This window comes from Lethenteron reissneri, chromosome 53, assembly GCF_015708825.2.
Source record: "Lethenteron reissneri isolate LAM-NWPU_2019-01 chromosome 53, ASM1570882v1, whole genome shotgun sequence".
NCBI classification, from domain to species: domain Eukaryota; kingdom Metazoa; phylum Chordata; class Hyperoartia; order Petromyzontiformes; family Petromyzontidae; genus Lethenteron; species Lethenteron reissneri.
The window spans coordinates 8,729,775-8,748,537 of NC_083831.1; the positions used below are offsets into that span (position 1 = coordinate 8,729,775).

At 45.5% G+C, this 18,763-nt stretch overlaps 1 protein-coding gene across 4 annotated transcripts in view; it reads left to right on the forward strand.

The window, feature by feature from the left end:
• Nucleotides 1–11,809: 11,809 nt before the first annotated feature.
• Nucleotides 11,810–18,763, forward strand: part of ERO1B (endoplasmic reticulum oxidoreductase 1 beta) — a 48,360-nt gene continuing 41,406 nt past the window's right edge. For all 4 annotated transcript variants that reach the window (XM_061573628.1, XM_061573629.1, XM_061573630.1 and 1 more), the window contains exon 1: nucleotides 11,810–12,598. In XM_061573628.1, the coding sequence (XP_061429612.1) occupies nucleotides 12,422–12,598 (177 nt within the window). In that variant the 5' untranslated portion in view covers nucleotides 11,810–12,421. The remainder of the gene's footprint in view (nucleotides 12,599–18,763) is intronic.

Here is an 18,763-nt window from a genome sequence, read left to right on the forward strand (position 1 = left end):
TCCTCGTATCCGTCACGATTAAACATTCAATGTATTTTTCCGCTGGCAAATGGCAATAAAATATAAAAAAAAATACCAAATTTCAGGGTCTCGAAGATCCTCCACTACCAGTCGAGGCTCTCTTGATGGTGTTTGTGAGTTGTGATGTCCTTTAGACAGGTGTGTGTGCGCGCGTACTGAAGAAGGGTCAGTGCCCGAAACGTCGCCTATTATATGACTGACAAAAGTGTTTTGTGAACTGTGCTTGTCCACCACTGCAGCGGCAGCATCACCAAATAGTTACAGACACTCCTCTTCTTACGAACGAGTTAGGTTCCAGAGGTTTGTTCGTAAGTCGATTTGTTCGAAAGTCCAACTTTACTCCTGTCGATTCCATCTATAGATGCCACTGGTTCTTCAGGTTCTACAGGTGTAGATACCACTGGGTTTTCACGTTCTGTAGATGCCACTGGTTCTTCACGTTCTGCAGATGTAGATGCCACTGGTTCTTCACGTTCTGCATATGTAGATGCCACTGGTGCTTCATGTTCTGTAGATGTAGATGCTACTGGTTCTTCATGTTCTGTAGATGTAGATGTCACCACCACCATCTATTGCGCGGCGATTGAACGTACGACTCTCGGTCCGAATGTTCGTAAATAGAGGAGTCGCTGTTACACAGGACTGTACTCTTTTCAAACACGTCGCTCATAACTTCTACAATCCTCAAGCCTGACCCGCGGGGTCACGGAGATGGGATTTTATCAATGTTCCCATTGATAGTCGTAGGGGTTGCTGCAGTAGGTACGTGTGTATGTATGTTGAACTTCTTTTGCACCGTACGTAGCCAACCGTGCTAATCGGAGGTGCGGAGAAAGAACCAACAAATTAAACACAAAAAATATGTTTTAAAGAAGTGAGTTTTCAATCTAGATGATTGCAAAGTGCATAGCTCCCAGTGGTTTTCTGATATCGGAAGGAAGAGCGTTCCAGACGGCCACAGAAGCGCATCCGAAAGCGTCGCGCGATGAGAGTGATGGATGGCTACAGAGGGATTTTCAGCGTCCTGAGCGACAACCCACGACCACCACTTGTAAACGCAATCTACCGCTGCTACCAGTGATCAAACATGCACATATAAGGATCCCCCGTAATGTATAGCCTTTAGCAAATTGTTAGGTCGGGTGCTGTTAGCGAGCACCTATAAAGGCTGGTACGGCCCACGAGGGGATGGGTGGACAACACCCCGCCCGGCCGCCTTTATCTCCCCAGTACTCATGTTTACACATTTCACCAGGTATTAATTCGAGGCTGAGACGACCTAGGCCAGGCCCGTGACCAGTTCAAATATTCTCCACAAAGATTTTAACAAAGACGAAGACCCCCCCCCCCCCCCTTCGGCTTAACAGACTGTAGGGGCAAGTGCTGTGAGCGAGTAGCACCTATGAAGGCCGGCACGGCACACTAGGGGGGGGGGGGTAGCCAACACCACGCCCGACCGCCTTTGTCTCCCTAGTCGCCCTAAGAGAGGAGGCCCCAGGACCGGTTCAGATAATCGTCACTTGGGTTTTCCATGAGCAGGAATCAAACTCGGGTTGCCAGGTTCGTAGCGCAGCACGCTAACCGCTGCACTACCACTCACCACTTTTGACAAACACAAAATAAAGACAAAGATCTCCCATATAGCCTTAGCAGCTTGAAAGCGTTTAGCGCGGGGCCCGTAGCATATGTAGCTACTTTTATACACACACAAAGTTTCAAGTTTTCTAAGTTTATTTATTAGGTATAGCCCTGTGAGCCATTCGGCTCTTGAATCGGGTGCAACCGCAACAAACAAAAAACATGAACAAGAAAACATCTTAAAGTGACTATGTGCAAACAGAAAATCCAAGAAAAGACAGCAAAATATTGTAGAAAAAAATCACCGTACACCAACCATGTGCAAATATCCCAGTGGGATGCAAGTCAAACAACAACCACAAAACAACTTAGATTAAGGCCATCAGTCTAACTCTGTACTACAACAAACAAACATGGCCAAACCAAAAAACTTTTCGAAAATCACCAAAATAATGCCATAAAAGCAATGAAACAGTGGTCACATGACTTTCCACATCGTTAATCAGTCAATAATTTTCCGTTTGTGGTGACGGACACCCACATTTCTCCTGCAATAGAAGCCGCGTGTGTGGGTGAGTGAGAGAGAGAGCGAGAGATCGACTAAATCTCTTTTCCGTGCCACCAATTCCGTTCCTCCGGACAGCGATGCAGAAGCCCTCGTTCGCGCAACATTCAATCGCCCATTGACGACGGAAAGTAATGGGCCATGAGAAATCACTCGGTGGTTATTAATAAACGGATGGCCCCGTCGCGAGGGAGGGGTGATAATGACTGTGATTTGTCGCGTGGCCCGTGTTTAGTCGCGGTGTTTATAAACGCGGTGATGCCTGCGTGTCACGCCGTGTCCTTGACGCGGTGATTAGAGGGCCACTCGAGGCGAACTTGACACGGATATTTGTGCGATCGTTTTTAGACCAATGTCATCTCGAGGGTACTCTCCGCCCCCTCCCCCTACCCACGTAAACTGAACACGAAACTACATTTTCTTTTTTTAACCAGGTAAGGTCCACTGAGCTATGTAGCTCTTTTCAGAAGCGACCTGGCCACAAATGATAATACAACCGAGTGATGTATCACGTGGAAATTTAAAGCAATTTCCACAAATGTAAAGCAACGGGGAGAGAGACACGCAACAGACTTGAGGATCGGGATTGAATCCGCGATCTCCTGCACACCAGGCGAGGTAGTTAACATCTCACCTCCGTGGCACCCATGTCCTCGTGAATCAGAGGAGTTACATTATGTAAGCGCTCATCTGGCTGATAACATGGGGAGGGGCTGGGTGGGGAGGGTGGGGCTGGGTGGGGAGGGGAGGGTGGGGAGGGGCTGGGTGGGGAGGGTGAGGCTGGGTGAGGGGCTGATCACCCCGTGGTGCCCTTATAAAACTCAACGTTTAACCTACTCACGCCGGCTTGTGCCCACCCTCACAGTCGGGCATATTTGCGGAATACACCAGGCCGCCGTTGACCCTGGCCATTGACCGAGCAATCCAACGTTCCTACCAGCTCCCTCCGCAGGAATGTGTTTTCAGACGCGATCTGGCCACAAATGATATCTCAATGAAGTGGCTTGTCACACGGACATTACCAGCAGCCAAATACTCGAAACGCACGTCGTGTTGGTAATTCAGGCCAGCCCATGCAGTGAAATCAGCCCTGGAAATGCGGGCAGCCTCACTTGAGTTGACTAAACACAGGGGCACGCAGGGGCAGTGCATTCTCGAATTCCATGGTTAGTGGCACGTGGTATTTGTCACCTCCATTGATAAGTGTGTCAGCTACTGTAAACGTACCGCTTATACAGGGTGCCATCATTGGAACCTCCTTTGCCAGTAGCAAAATATGAGAATTGTTTTTTTTACCCTTTTATCTGGCAACAACAATGACACCTTTTTTTTCTTATACAGGGTGCTTAAACATTTATTTTTAACACTTATATGAGATTATCGTTTTTAATGGAATAACAACGGATAGGCACTGTATCATGATAAAACGTGTATGTTAATAGCTTCAAAAAGTCAAAGAGTATTCACTTGTTCACCATTATAGTCAACGCGTGCCTGGAATCTTCTCCAGGTGGTTTCCAGAGCACGGAGACGGCACATTTCTCGTGGTATCGTTGCAAATTCTCAGAAGTGTCAACATTTGTTTAAGCACCCTGTGTATCCCAGACTAAAGACTTTGTAATCGTCCCCCAATGTACTACTGCGTGGCGGTTTTGTGGTTGTGCGGCTGCGTAAGCTCTCCGATGTGTGTTCCGTTTGCACCGCGCGTTGTTTGGCACGATGTCCGACGTTTCGCTGCACGTGCCGGGAGCTTCTTCAGTCGTTCCTGAAGAAGCTCCCGAGCAAGTGAAACTTCAGACATTGTGTCGAAGAACATGGCAGGAAGGACAGGAGAGCCTGGTATTGTGTCGACGTGTTTGTATACATAAAGCATATCCAGATATATATTACACGACTGTCATCAAACACTGTGGAGGCAAGTGGATCGTATACATGTCGTGAAACTCCCTTCCTCCCGTGGGGTTGAGGTGGAACCATACACCCTGGCAGCACAGCCAGTAGGCACCATGTGTGCGCATGGGATAGACCGTTGCCTCCTCGAAATGCCGTGGGTTTTCTCCAGGCGCTCCGGTTTTCTCCCACATGTTAAGGGGTCGTTAATTCGCCGATGGCACCTTTGATATATATAAAGGATAGCAGAACTTGGGGTGGAATTTGGCGCCGGCTCACCGCCTGGCTCCTTACTGCCTGCTCAGCGTCTCTGGGGTTCCTCCTCGCGCCTCTGAGTCGTGTTTCCTCTCTCTCCGCGAGCGAGCGAATGCTGTGCGTGACTGCGTTACAAGTTTAATTTATGATTGTCACGATGATGATGATTATAATAATAATACGGGTGGTGAAGCACGTTTTGACCGGAGTACACCAGGTTGGGCACAGCTTTCAGCAGAAAGAATAATTGCTGGTGGTGTTACAGGCTGTGTTATTTAATAAAATAAAACGATGTGGGCGAAGAAACCGGGGCCGGCCCAGGACATGCTCGTGGGACGATGTCGCTCGGCTGGCCTGGGAACGCCTGGGGATTCCCCAAGAAGAGCTCGAGTCTGTGTATAGTAGTGTATAGTGTAGTGTATAGTGTAGTGTATAGTGTGGTATTGCATAGGGTAGTAGTGTATAGTGTAGTATTGCATAGTGTAGTAGTGTGGTATTACATAGTGTATAATAGAGGATAGTATAGTAGTGTTTAGTCTAGTAGTGTATAGTAGTGTTTAGTGTAGTAGTGTATAGTGTAGTGTATAGTGTAGTATATATTAATGTACAGTAGTATCTAGTGTAGTGTATAGTGTAGTAGTGCTAGAGTCTGTCGCCAGGGAAAGGGAGGTGTGGACCGCCACTACTCAACACGCTGATATAGTGTATAGTGTATAGTAGTGTATTACCAATCACCAACTTCAAGGACAGTGCATACATTATCAGAGATATGTTTTTTGTTTGCATTATGACTGCAGGTATTGTGGTCAATGCAAACATGACTCCTCGTAAAAAAAGGTGTCAGTTTTGTTGCCAGATAAAAGGGTAAAAAACAAATTATTATATTTTCTAGACTGCTCAAGGAAAATAGATCGATCTCAATTTTAGCGAAAGCATTTTGTATAAAATGGCGTTTCGTAAGTGTTTTTTCCTCTCGAAAATGTGTTTATCCAAACTTTGTCCAATGTTAGCAATTAAATGGAGGGGTTTTAAGAACAAAAATTAAAAGGTCCGTGCGTTTTATGAAGTTGTGATGTCTCTGGAATACAAAAAGTCCCACGCGAGTGCAACGTGAAATAAAATGGCCATGTTTATTTCTGGTGCCGTGTTATGTAACTTCACTAAAATGTCACTTCACTAAAACTTGAATCGTTTATACAGCGTCAATCTCACGAGGAAATCGCAGCACATTAACCCAACCCTTAACGAACACAGCAGTCAAATACTCTAAACGCGTGATGTTGATTCGAAATGTGGAGGGAGAAACCGGAGGACACGGAGAAAAATCTACACGACCACGGGTAGAGAGAGACGCGCAAACTCCAAATATACAGCAGGCATCAGGGTCGGGATCGAACTCAAGACGTCCTGCATATCGGGCGAGGTAATTAACATCTCGCCATGGCACCCTTGCTGTTTGCTGAGGGCTCTATCACCCATTTATCACAGATTCAGTCCGAGGCACAGTCATGTACCGGGTGGTCCAGATATGTTATGACCCCAAATTACAATTAATTGACCCCCGAACACTTTTCCCTTTGCACATTAATTTCTGTTTTAAATAACCCTTATTTAACAAAAACATTATGTTTTAGAGAATTAAATGGGGCGGGGGGGAGGTCACAGGACATTTAGACCACCATGTACACTTTTATAATGGCTTCTAGAATAATCCGGCATTGCACGGACGCAGGGTTAATCGTTGCTGTATTAGATTTCGGAGGAATTGTCGCCTATTTGACGATATCCATCGCGCGCGTGCTGCTCCCAGTGATGAGGTCCTAGAGCGCTCTCTGGTGGAGGCTGCCGGGCGAGGTTGAGCCCAGAGGTCGCAACCGGGTACCCGATACCCGGCTACCCGTACCCGGCCAGGTACGGGTACGGTACCCGTTTGCGACCCTGGTTTGGCCGGGTACGGGTACGGGTAGGCCGTGAGTCACTGGTGAGTCACCGTTTGTTACTCATTTCGGGTAGGGTACGGGTAGGGAACGGGTACCCGTACCCGGCCGCAAATGGGTACCCATTTAAGACCCTGGTGCGGCCGGGTACGGGTAAGGAATCAAAACCCATTTGCGACCTCTGGTTGAGCCGCTCGGCCACCAGGGTGCGCGTGTGGAGCGGTAGTGTAGTGGTCAGTGCGCCGCACTACGAACCTGGCCCACCCGGGTTCGATTCCCGCCCACGGCGAACACCGGTGACAATTATCTGAACCGGTTCTGGGCCCTCTCCTAGGTCGACTCGGCCTCAAATGAGTAGTTGGTGCGATGTGTGGTGTTGGCCACCCCACCCCCCTCGTGTGCCGTGCCGGCCTTTATAGCTACGCATTTTGATGTGACGTCATATTTCTCAAACCCCCCCCCCCCTCGTCACACATCGTCACAAATGTCTGACCCCCCCCCCCCTAGGTGCGTGACGTCATTTATGGACGGCCCCAAAGTGGTAGACTGCAGATGGTTTGCTGCGTGGTCCACAGTTTGGGTCATATGGCCACAATCGCACTGCTGTGGCTTGTCTTTAATGTACATCGCGGTCCAGATGTCTTGTGACCCCCAATAAATTTACCCCAAACATTATTTTTCCCATCATCATGAGGCCTCCTTTGCCAGTAGCAAAATATAATAATAGTGCGTTCTCTTTGAGTTGTGCGCCTTTTGGCGTCCTCTGGTCGAACACCACATGAGACAAGGCTCTAAGGAAAGCTGTCTCTGGGGTGGATCAATCAATTTCAAGGACAATGCATACCTTATTAGAGTGCTGTTTTTGCATTCTGACCGCAGGTATTGTGGTTAATGTAAACATGATTCCTTGTAAAAAGGTTTCAATTTTGTTGCCAGAAAAAAGGGGAAAAAACGATGATTATTTTTTTCCTTTGCATATACTTTAACATTTTTAAAAATATTACGTTTTAGAGAATTAAATGGGAGTCACAAGACACCTAGACCAGCCTGTACAGCATGCATCTCTATGGCTATCTACGTATCTCTATGAGTATGTATCTCATTGATTCTCATTGCATCTTTACGTGTCTCTTATGGGTTTACTATTTGGTCCAAAGTTTGGGATGCATAGCCACAATCGCACTACTGTGGCTTGTCTATAATTTTCCATTCATGAAGGAGATGTGCACAACATTTTCCATTAACACTGGTCAACAAAAAAAAAATTTCTGGCCTGGACTTTTGCAGCTGTTTTAGACTAATTTCAGGGTGCTGATTCCAAATCTGATTTGCTCTGTCACATCATTTTATGCTATCGGCATACCCCATTTTCATTGATTTTACCCGAAATTAACTCCGTCACTTATGATTGCAAGTTGTTGCGAGTCAGTGACTGCTTTAGTGTTAAAATATGGTGCTGTATTTTTAGGATAGTGTGTTTATAATATCATTTTATGTAGATATCCACATTTATTTAATATTTTTCTTCTGCAGTTTTTATTGAAAATGCAATATTTGATATCTCAAAAACCTGATGTGATAGACAAAAACTGATGCCAGATTTGGAATCAGCACGCCAAAATTACATTGAACCCGTTGGAATACCTTATGCCAGAAAAAGTGTGTTGACCAGTGTAATAGATACCCGACTAGAATTATAGAGAGACGTTATCGGGACGACCAATATTTAATGTCAAAGCCTCTACAGACCTCCTCGCCAAAGTCTGTAAATATTCTCTATAATCTCGAATGTATCGAGCCGGCACTTCCACGCTACTCAATCAGGTGTTAAGAAGCATCATCTTCACAAAAATGGGCATGATGTAAGCTCCACACAGATAGATCCAAGAATCCATTGCTTCACGTCTATCTCCTGGTCACATTTGCAGCCGAGTATCCTCTTTTACTTTAATGGGCGGGTGTAATACCGTTTAACAGCTCCAAATCCCAACACTTCGTGTCTAAATAGACATGCATAAAATAATAAAAATAAAACATAATAAAATAAAAATTCTCACGACGTTTCGGCCACAACACAAGCAGCCGTCCTCAGGTGAAGAAACAGAGCTGTATATTTGACTTTGAGACCTCCCCACCACCTACACATTCCACAAGGAGTGACTAATCCCATATCTGCATTTTCCATTAATATGCTTAATTCCGCTGTTGATATGTAAACTCTTTTGTTCATTGGGACGCTGTCTTTCCGACAGCTATGTTTCTTCACCTGAGAATGGCTGCTTGTGTTGTGGCCGAAACGTCGTGAGAATTGTATTTTATTATGTTTTATTTTTATTAGTTTATTATTTCCCTTCTACGTGACTTTATCGAAAGAACCAAGAAGATGAATCCCTGCAGTCACGAAAGCTTCAAATCGAAATTATATTATTTTTATTTAACATTAATTTTATCATATTCTTGGTTCTTTCGGTAAATACATATATTTTATTATTTTATTATCTTCCTTCTACGTGACTTTACCGAAAGAACCAAGAAGATGAATCCCTGCAGTCACGAAAGCTTTAAGTCCAACGACGGTGATGTCATCTTGACATGCAAAGCGTGCTGATATTCCCGTCATGGTTTATTGTTGAAGGCGAGTTTGTATAACATGTAAGTTTAACCCGACACATTGGTCATTAACACGACCTTCAATTGGGGAAAAAATGTTGTTAATGTGCTACGATTCAGGCAAATGCCTGAATAGTTGCCAATTATATAATTGTGCGTGTTTAAGGCAGTGTTGTCGATGATTGTGCCGAATTTTTTTGAATAATTTAGCGACGTTTCGGGCGATGGACCCTTCTCCGCAGCACGTAAAAATAATTGATTTGTTTTCCTTTGAGGCCACAGAGGTGTTATTGACGAACGAGTTATGTTTATAATTAATTAACTGTGCTTGTGCATCACTTGCCAATCAGCGTAGCATCACCAAACAATTTGTTTACACAATACAGTCGTTTAACCCGCTAGTTTGCACGTTGTGTGTACGACATTTAAATCGTGCACCCATTTAAACACCATCATCATCATCATCACGCTGTTTCCAGTGGTGTAGTATATGCTAATTGAATGAGTCAGTGGACTTAAATTCCACGCACGCAACGTAATGCGTGGGCGATTTCCATCTACAGTGACAAAACGACACCACTTCGCTTAATTAAATATATAACACGAACTCTGTTCATTCCCCCCAAAAAACATATATTTGTTTTCTTGAGTACACATTGGTCGAATCCACTCCTCCAGATCAATATCATAAAGCTAGTGCTTGCGCGCGGTTTTTTCTGCTCTGATTTCCAATTGCTTCATTGTTTTTACGTTTGTGCATTTGATCGTTTTTTTTGTGTCCCCGGGGGTCACTCTTGCGAATTAAACGTATTCTCGTCGACTGAATTATTCTCACCCGTTTAAACAAACTAAATCTTTTGAACCGTCCGAGTAGCAATTCCCGTCCACGGCTAACATCAGTGGCGAGTGATGCCTGAAGTGGTTCTTGCATAGGATCCTCCACAACAACCAACTTTGCTTTTGTGACCAGAACTTTACGTGAAGGAATTATACAAACGCACACGTTTTCTCATTGAAAATCGGTACATTTCAAAATATCACTGTCCTGGTCACAAAAGCAAGGTTTGTGTGGAATAATAGCCATTTTCTGTACTTTTAGGCATAACCAATTATAAAATAACACTTACTACCCAGGAACAAAACAAATGTCGGTTACACTGTAATCGTCATGTCGTGAAAATTGGGAAGCATCGTGGAATATTTCGCTGTCACAGATTATATATTGTGGGTGAAACTCCCACCCACCCACACACCGCGTCCCCCCCCCCCATACACACACCACCTCTCCCCCCCCCCCACACTCCCCCCCACACACACCACGCCCCCCCCCCCACACACACACACCTCCCCCCCCCACACACCTCCCCCCCCCCACACACACTCCACCTTTCCCCCACACACACCACGTCCCCCCTACCCCCCACCCCACACACACCCCCCCCCACACCCCCCACACACACACCTCCCCCCCACACACACCACCTCCCCCCCCACACACACTCCACCTGTCCCCCACACACACCACGTCCCCCCCACACACACCACGTCCCCCCTACCCCCCATCCCACACACACACCCCCCCACCCCCCCCCCACACACACCTCCCCCCCACACACACACCCCCCCACACACACCTCCCCCCCACACCCCTCCCCCCCACACACCCCCCCACACACTCCCCCCCACACACACCACACCCCCCCACACACCTCCCCCCCACACACCCCCCCACACACACCACCCACCCCCACACACCCCCCCCCACACACTCCCCCCCCACACACCCCCCCCCACACCTCCCCCCCACACCCCCCCCCCCCCACACACACACCCCCTTGGCAGCACACGAACAAGTGTCGTTCAGTACCAACAGGCACACACAACACATCCGCTTATGCTCACTCCACCCCCATCGATCGCTCCCCCGTCTTCGGCAGCTGAAAGGGTCACAGCGGCCATCGGCTCGCACGATATCCCCCTTTTGTTTAAACGCACAAATCGAAATAAAAAAGACACCACCACCACTAGGGGCCATCCATTTAGTAGGTACGCAGAAAATCTGTCAAAACTTGAGCCCTTCCCCCCCCTACCTGGACGCACGCGGACTTTTTTACCCCCCACCCCCAAATCCTATAAAACGGCCGATATTCAATCCACGCAAAAACGATCAAGGATTAATAATATTAACGTGTTTAAGCAAACAGATCGTCCACCGCCGGACCATCTAACTGATTTGAAAGCCAATGTAGACAAATTATTATCGAGGCTTCACCCCCCCCCACCCCCGTTTCCTATGCGTACGCACATTGTCAGTAGACCCCCCCCCCCATACGCAAACGAACGCGTTTGGGTTAACCCCCCACCCCCTTCCATGCGTACCTACTGAATGGGTGGCCCCATAGTGGCGCTTGGCACGGGCAGACGCAAGCACGCTGTCGTTTAGACTTCAAACTTTCGTGACTGTGCAGGAATTCATATTCTTGGTTCTTTCGGTAAAGTCACGTAGATAAAAAAAAGAAAAATAATAATAACATTGATTCTTTTCTATTTTTATTTTTTTATGATTTTCATTTTTTTATGATTAAAATTCGTATTTTTCAATTTTTTATTTTATTTTTGGTTTTCTATACACTTTACCTAAAGAACCAAGAACACGCTATCGTTGGCGTGCGGCTGGAAACGATGGCAGCAACGTTGGCTCGACGTTTGCCCAACGCATGGATGTTGACTGGTTTTTAAAAAAGAAAATAAGAAGTCTTGCGCAAAGTCTGTGTTTCACGTGTCCATTGCTTAGTCGGATTGGCCCTACCCATCGACTCGCGCGACCCGGAGTGGGTTCACTCACTCAGCCTCACGTAGCCCCCCCACACCCCCAAGTCAACCACTCCCCGAGCCTATAAATAGCACTGCTGGCATGCGCATAAGTTGTGTTTCAACTCCTGAGCAGGGCGACGGCAGGTGATTGCTGTGTTGGTGGTGAGCTTAATAGTAGTTAGTGGTGGTGGTAGTAGCAGTGATAGGCGTCATATCTGTGTGGCTCCATCCGATGCTCTGTGTGTGTGTGCAGTTTCATGCGGCATCTACACGCATTGTAAGCAGGCCAGATACAAGGACAGACAGTGGATAATACGGGGCAGAGTCACAGGACAGACACCAAAGTCTACAGGGCACTCAGAGTACAGGACAGGCACACAGTAGATCATCACGCAGTGTATAAAATAGTGAATTTCGCTCAGCCACATTCCAGACACGAGCATAGGTGCATATGCCAAACACGGCTAGGACACTTGGCCTGGCATAGACAGACACACAGGTGAGGCATACGGTGGTGCTGCTGGACACGGATATAGGACAGAGACATCGTCTGTAGGACGTTGACACTGCGCATGTGACAGGCACACAACGCAGACACTTGCCACGCGCAACTCTCACACCTGCCCACAGGTATATCGGTCAGCGGACGCAGCAAGGCACTGACTCTGTACATGGGACGCAGAGTCTGACGCATGCGCCACCACAACCACTGCCTCCTCCATCTATCTCCTCCACACGCAACGAGCCGAGAATGTCCGTCGGTGTCCTCATGCCGCTTCGCGTGGCCTCATCACTCGCCCTGGCCGTGCTCTTCGTGATGGCTTGTGGCGTCTCGGCCTCCTTCCACGGCTGGGGAGGATTCTCCAACACGGCCGACACGGACAATATCTTTCTCGTGGCAGGTGCCGGCGACGGCTGCTTCTGCCAGGTAAGGGCATTGCTTGGTCACTCAACGTGAGATGTTAACTATCTCGCTCGGTATACAGGAGGTTGGTGGTGGGTTCGATTCCGACGCCTGCTGTATATTTGGAGTTTGCAAATGTTGTTTTCTCTCTCTCGCTCTCTCTCTCCCCGTGGCTGCGTGGATGTTTTTTTCCCCTTCGCATTTATAAACAAACGTGCGTCTAGAGTATTCGGCTGCAACTATACATTTTCACGTGATAAGCCACTTTGGTGAGCTATCATTTGTGGCCAGGTAGCATCTGAAAAAGTGCTACACGGCTCAGTGGGCCTTACCTGGTGAAATAAATAAGTAATATAAAAAAAACGTTTAAAAAACACGCTTTAATGAAATGTATCCTACTCGTAATGGCATAACTCCACGACTCCAGGAAGTGGCCCTGAAGCTTGCCACAACGTAAGGGGTCGTGGTGATTTACAGCCAACGTGAGTTAAGCGTGGACAATTCGACCCAAGCCGAAACATAACATATAAAAAATAATCTTCTTGTTTCTTTCGGTAAAGTCACGTAGAAGGGAAGTAATAAAATAATAAAAATAAAACATAATAAAACAATTCTCACGACGTTTCGGCTACAACGCAAGCAGCCGTCTTCAGGTGAAGAATGAGACACTACCAAACTAGGAGCTTATATATAAGCTGCATTGGGGGTTGAAGAGCGCCTTAACAAAAAGAATGTGCATGTGAAGAGGAATTTAGCATATTCATGGAAAATGCGTAGGCGTTGGGCGGGGGGGTGTCAAAGTCATATTATGCCCATGCATTATGCAGGATCAGCAGCAACCAAGGGGGGTGCAGGGATTAGCAGTAACAAAGGAAAGGAATGTTAATGATATGTAGCTGCAGTTACTCAACAACTACATATCATTAACATTCCTTTCCTTTGTTACTGATAATCCCTGCACCCCCCTTGGTTGCTGCTGATCCTGCATAATGCATGGGCATAATATGACTTTGACACCCCCCCGCCCAACGCCTACGCATTTCCATGAATATGCTAAATTCCTCTTCACATGCACATTCTTTTTGTTAAGGCGCTCTTCAACCCCCAATGCAGCTTATATATAAGCTCCTAGTTTGGTAGTGTCTCATTCTTCACCTGAAGACGGCTGCTTGCGTTGTAGCCGAAACGTCGTGAGAATTGTTTTATTATGTTTTATTTTTATTATTTTATTACTTCCCTTCTACGTGACTTTACCGAAAGAAACAAGAAGATGAATCCCTGCAGTCACGAAAGCTTTAAATCGAAATAAAAAATAATGTTTAAAAAAAATTATGATCGAATATAGTATTGTCTTTAGTATGGCATCAGTATACCAAGTTTGCAGTCGATACCACATTGGGAAGTGGGTTAAAATTGAGTTACAATATTTGGGGATACAACAACGGCAACAACAACAACAGACAGAGTGAATTAATAAAAAGTGTGTAATAAAAAGAAAGTGTTTATACTTGATTTGAATCTTTCGAGACTGCAGGAATTACTCTTTGGTTCTTTCGGTAAAGTCACAAGTCAGGTATTTTCTTTCTACGTGACTTTACAGAAAGAACCAAAGAGTAAAGTGTTTATAGTTTAAATATGCAAGGTCGATGTGCATTCCTGCAGTTGATGGCTTCACGCCAACTGTTGGGTCAGGGCCTCTTCTCCAGGGAGCTCTAGAGGGTATTTGGTCTACTCTTCCACGCTGACGACGTGTTGGCAGGCAGGAGGCTGCGTTGTTTTCTGGTTCCTCTTTAACGCAGTTTTTTATGTTCTTGCCTTTGTCATTTTGGTAACCCAGGTGACAGTTGTACATTCGATTATTCTGGTATCTTTAGTTTTCACCCGGTTAAATGAAATAAACTTAAAACTCAACTTGAATTTGCGGCAAACGAATGGCTCTTGATAGATCTTCGATGTGTGTCGACTGGAAATCTGTGAAAAAGAGTTTCATAGTTAATCGGATTTCTGCAGGATAAATAAATATTCTGATTCTCTGCCTGGATCGTGCTGTGTGTCGTTCGGCACGATGTCCGACGTTTTTCTGCACGGGATTCTGTATTTGTGAAAATCTCCTAGCATGTGGACCGAAACGTCGGACGTAGTGCCCAACAATACACAGTATGAACTGAAAATACATCAGAGGGCCTTAAAGCATAACCGCAAAACTCCACAACATTTGACCTTTTGCGTAACCTCTTCAGTTATGAAAGAGTGCCAGGTTTGATGCATACATCATCTATGCTTTGCAATGACTATGCGACTTAAATGTGATCCAAAATTATGTTGAAGTCTAATGTATGTTATGACTATTGGAACCTCTTAAATGCTTACCCCGAGCTCTCATACTCTGATGGTGCATTGTCTTTGAGTTGTGCGCCTTTTGGCGTCATCTGGTCCAACCCATGTGAGACTAGGCTCTAAGGAAAGCTGTCTCGTGTGTGGACCAATCAACTTCAAGGACAGTGCATATATTATCAGAGTTATGTTTTTTGTTTGCATTATGGCTGCAGGTATTGTGGTCTATGCAAACATGACTCCTTGTAAACAAAGGTGTCAGTTTTGTTGCCAGATAGAAGGGTAAAAAAACAATTATCATATGTTATGACTGTCATGGTGTGGTGGTTACCACACTGGACTTTCAATCCAGAGTATGGTATCATAATCTTAGATTGAATGGGGTCCCCGAATCATAACCATTCATAGCATCACAAGCGTTAGAGGGGCTGGGAATAAACGTATTGCAGGCTTAATCCCAACACACTCTCCTGATTAACTGCCACACAATTGTAACGAGCCAACATTATTTATTTAGGTTGGCTTCAGTTATGTGGTCTCGTGAAACGCGTCCGGCCCTTAATTGATCTAAACAGCAGTGAGCGATATCACATTGAATTCATTCAGATGGCCAGAAAATGTAATGCATTCAGATGGGCAACATCATAGGACTGCGGTGGCGTTTCCATGCAAGTGGATTCTGGCCACGGCTGCTGAATTCAATTAGACAATCAGGAATTTGCAGGGTCTATTGTGGATGAGATATTTCTGTCCAAATTCAATTTGGCCATTTGAGAGTCAACCCCGAATGAGTTCGTGCCAGTTCAACATGGATTGAGGGTGTACGCCTGTAATACAGCACTGTAGAGACGCGGATTGGTGGACTGCAGAAATGCTTTTAACTCCCTTCCCTCGGGTCGAGGATATACCATAACCCTGGCTTGCCCAACCTCCGTTTTCAAGAGTGTCCTGCTAAATGTTCTCAGTAAGGATCAATTGCTACGCGTCTTTCAACTGAATAATTTAGTATATTTGGCCCATTCCTTTAGAGTGACATCACAGGATCTGTAACGACCACTGTGAATGTATGGTTAACACACCCGTAGTATTTACCAGGGCAGCCATGGGCTTGAACCGCGAACTCCTGCAACAAGCGGCAAAACGCTCAACCTACCGCTTGACCATGTCACCGACCCAAACGATTTCATTTCGATCTTTGAGTCCCCACAATAACACGCAATCAACGAAATTATTCATAATATAGGGGTTTGTTTGGGGTTAGATCGAGTAAATATTTACGCAAACATTTACGTGATCTAACCAATACGCGATCTAACCCATATTTACGCAATCAACGAAATTATTAATATTTACGTAAATATTTACGCGACCCAACCCCCTCCACCCCCAAAAAAACCCTCGATTATTGACGATATTGGTCGCGAAAGTCTCCGTGTTAAACTAATGATGACGTCACCCTGCTGCTGCTCTATATAAGAACGGGAGACAGCGCAGAGCCTCACCATTCTGGCGAATTGCCCGATGATGCTGGATGCAATCACATCATTGGAAAGATGTGATTAACCATGCAAAAAATATTTAACTACACTTATTTGCCAATCTTCTTTGATAGACAACTATTACAGGTTTACCATGTTAAGTGGTTGTCTCCTTGTCACAGGTTGAGTCACAAACCGTACCTCTCCATAACAAAGGCTCACCCTCTTAAGCCTCACCTTACCATATTAATAAAAAGTGTGCTGTACTTGGCCCTTACCCCACCCCCTTCTCCAACCATTATATAAACGGAGTGGTAGCTCCTGCAATCTCTCATTTACTTGATACAGCTGTCGTGGCTGTGACGGTTCCACCTGAAGACGGAAGCTTGTGTTGCCTCCGAAACGTCGTGATTTTTATTTTATTTTACTTTTATTAATTTTAATGTTTTACTTACGTGACTTTACCGAAAAAACCTAACAATATCAGCGAAACGTCGTACTCAAATTGTACATGTTGTGGTTTCACGCTTCAACACACTGGTGGGCTAAAGCAGTGAACTAGTTGTCTTTTGTCAACGTGACACTTTTTTACTGATTAGCCGTGTCGGGTGGTGGAGGGTTACGACACATTTATAAATAACGCGACCTAAACCCAAAAACGTTGATTATGAATAATATTGGTCGCGAAAGCCTACGTGTTAAAACTAACGAAATGATTGTCGAATATCTGCAATTCGTAGAATTGCCGGGAGATGGCGGTGTTTGTGAATCGACCAGAAACCTCTATTATGGAAGAAAAAAAACTAGCTTGCCACGCGTTATTATCTGGCCAATTAAATAAAAAAATCACACACGCGGGGTGACGTTTCGGACAATGACCCTTCTTCATGGCACATACAACTCAAACGGTATTTCTCATTTCGTTAGAACTGCTGTTTTGTGGTTAGTCTGTTGTTATCCTGTTGTTGTTGTTACTTCCTCCTGCACGTCCGCTTTGCACGGTTAGCGACGTACGGCGCGAAAGAAGTTCAACGTGTACGTGCGCTTGCATGCGTACGTACCGACACGGCTGTTGTTGAGCCTTTAAACGCGCGGTAGGTCACCTGGCAGCGTGCCAGGCCAATCGCTGTGTCCCACGCGCCGTGCGGGTTTGTAATTGAGGTGGGGAAGGGTGGGTGGTGAATTTCTGCTGGGTTGGGTGCTTCGTGTTGTACGTGAGACACGTGGGCTCCTGTGTGTACGTGCGTGTGTGTGAGAGACACACAACGGGAGGCCACGCGTTCCACGTGTCTCACGGGTGAGACACAGACACAAACACGTGCGCTTTGGCACGTACGCCTTTTGACTGTCTTTCTGAGCACACAAACCACACGCTGGGTTGGAGACGCTTAAATCATTAATTTCCAGCATGGTTTTTGGAACTATTGCGCGATTTACCGCCGGTCACATGGCTCATACATTTCCACGTGAGAAAGCCACTTCGTTGAGCTATCGTTTGTGACCAGGTCGCTTCTGAAAAAAAGCTCACAGCTCAGTGGGTTTTATCTGGTAAAATAAGGAATGGCATAAAAACAAGTGATGTGTTTACCTTTCCTACACGTAGCACTCTTATCGTATGCTTGGTTCTTTCGGTAAAGTCACGGAGAAGGGAAACAATAAAATAATAAAAATATAAAACAATTAAATGTTATTGTTTTCCTTCTACGTGACTTTACCGAAAGAACCAAGAATATGAATCCCTGCAGTCACGAAAGCTTTAAATCTAAATTTAACTCTTTATCTGTTATACCTTCAATTGTGCTCAGCCGATTGGCGTTTTAGGCCTGTGCTCAGCAACCGTAAGTTCATAAAAAGCACAAATATACAATAGTGTTACTTTGTGCCAGATAATGTATTGAACTCTGTATAGGTTAGGTGGTACAACTTATATGGGATATCCAGCCTTTTCTTACAAAGTGACTTTCCCGATGGGCGTACAATACAATACTTATGAGGCGTGTGTCACATAGATAGAGATGTAATGATGATTATGACGACCTTACAAGTTGTACTTACGGAACGCATTGTTTTGAGATGCATTTTCCAACGTGGTGAAGATGATTCACTTATAAACTATTGTCTCAAGATGCTGTTCCACAATGGAGACATCTATTCTGTATTCAACAATGGGACATCTATTGTGAAGACCCTATTGTATAGGCCATAGACAGGAGAAATCAAATTTTACCATGGTAAATCAAGTTTTACCATGTAAGTCCAGTTTTACCATGGGAGTCAAGTTTTACCATGGGAAGTCCAGTTTACCATGGGAGTCAAGTTTTACCATGGTAAGTCAAATTTTACCATGGTAAGTCAAGTTTACCATGGTTCGTCCAGT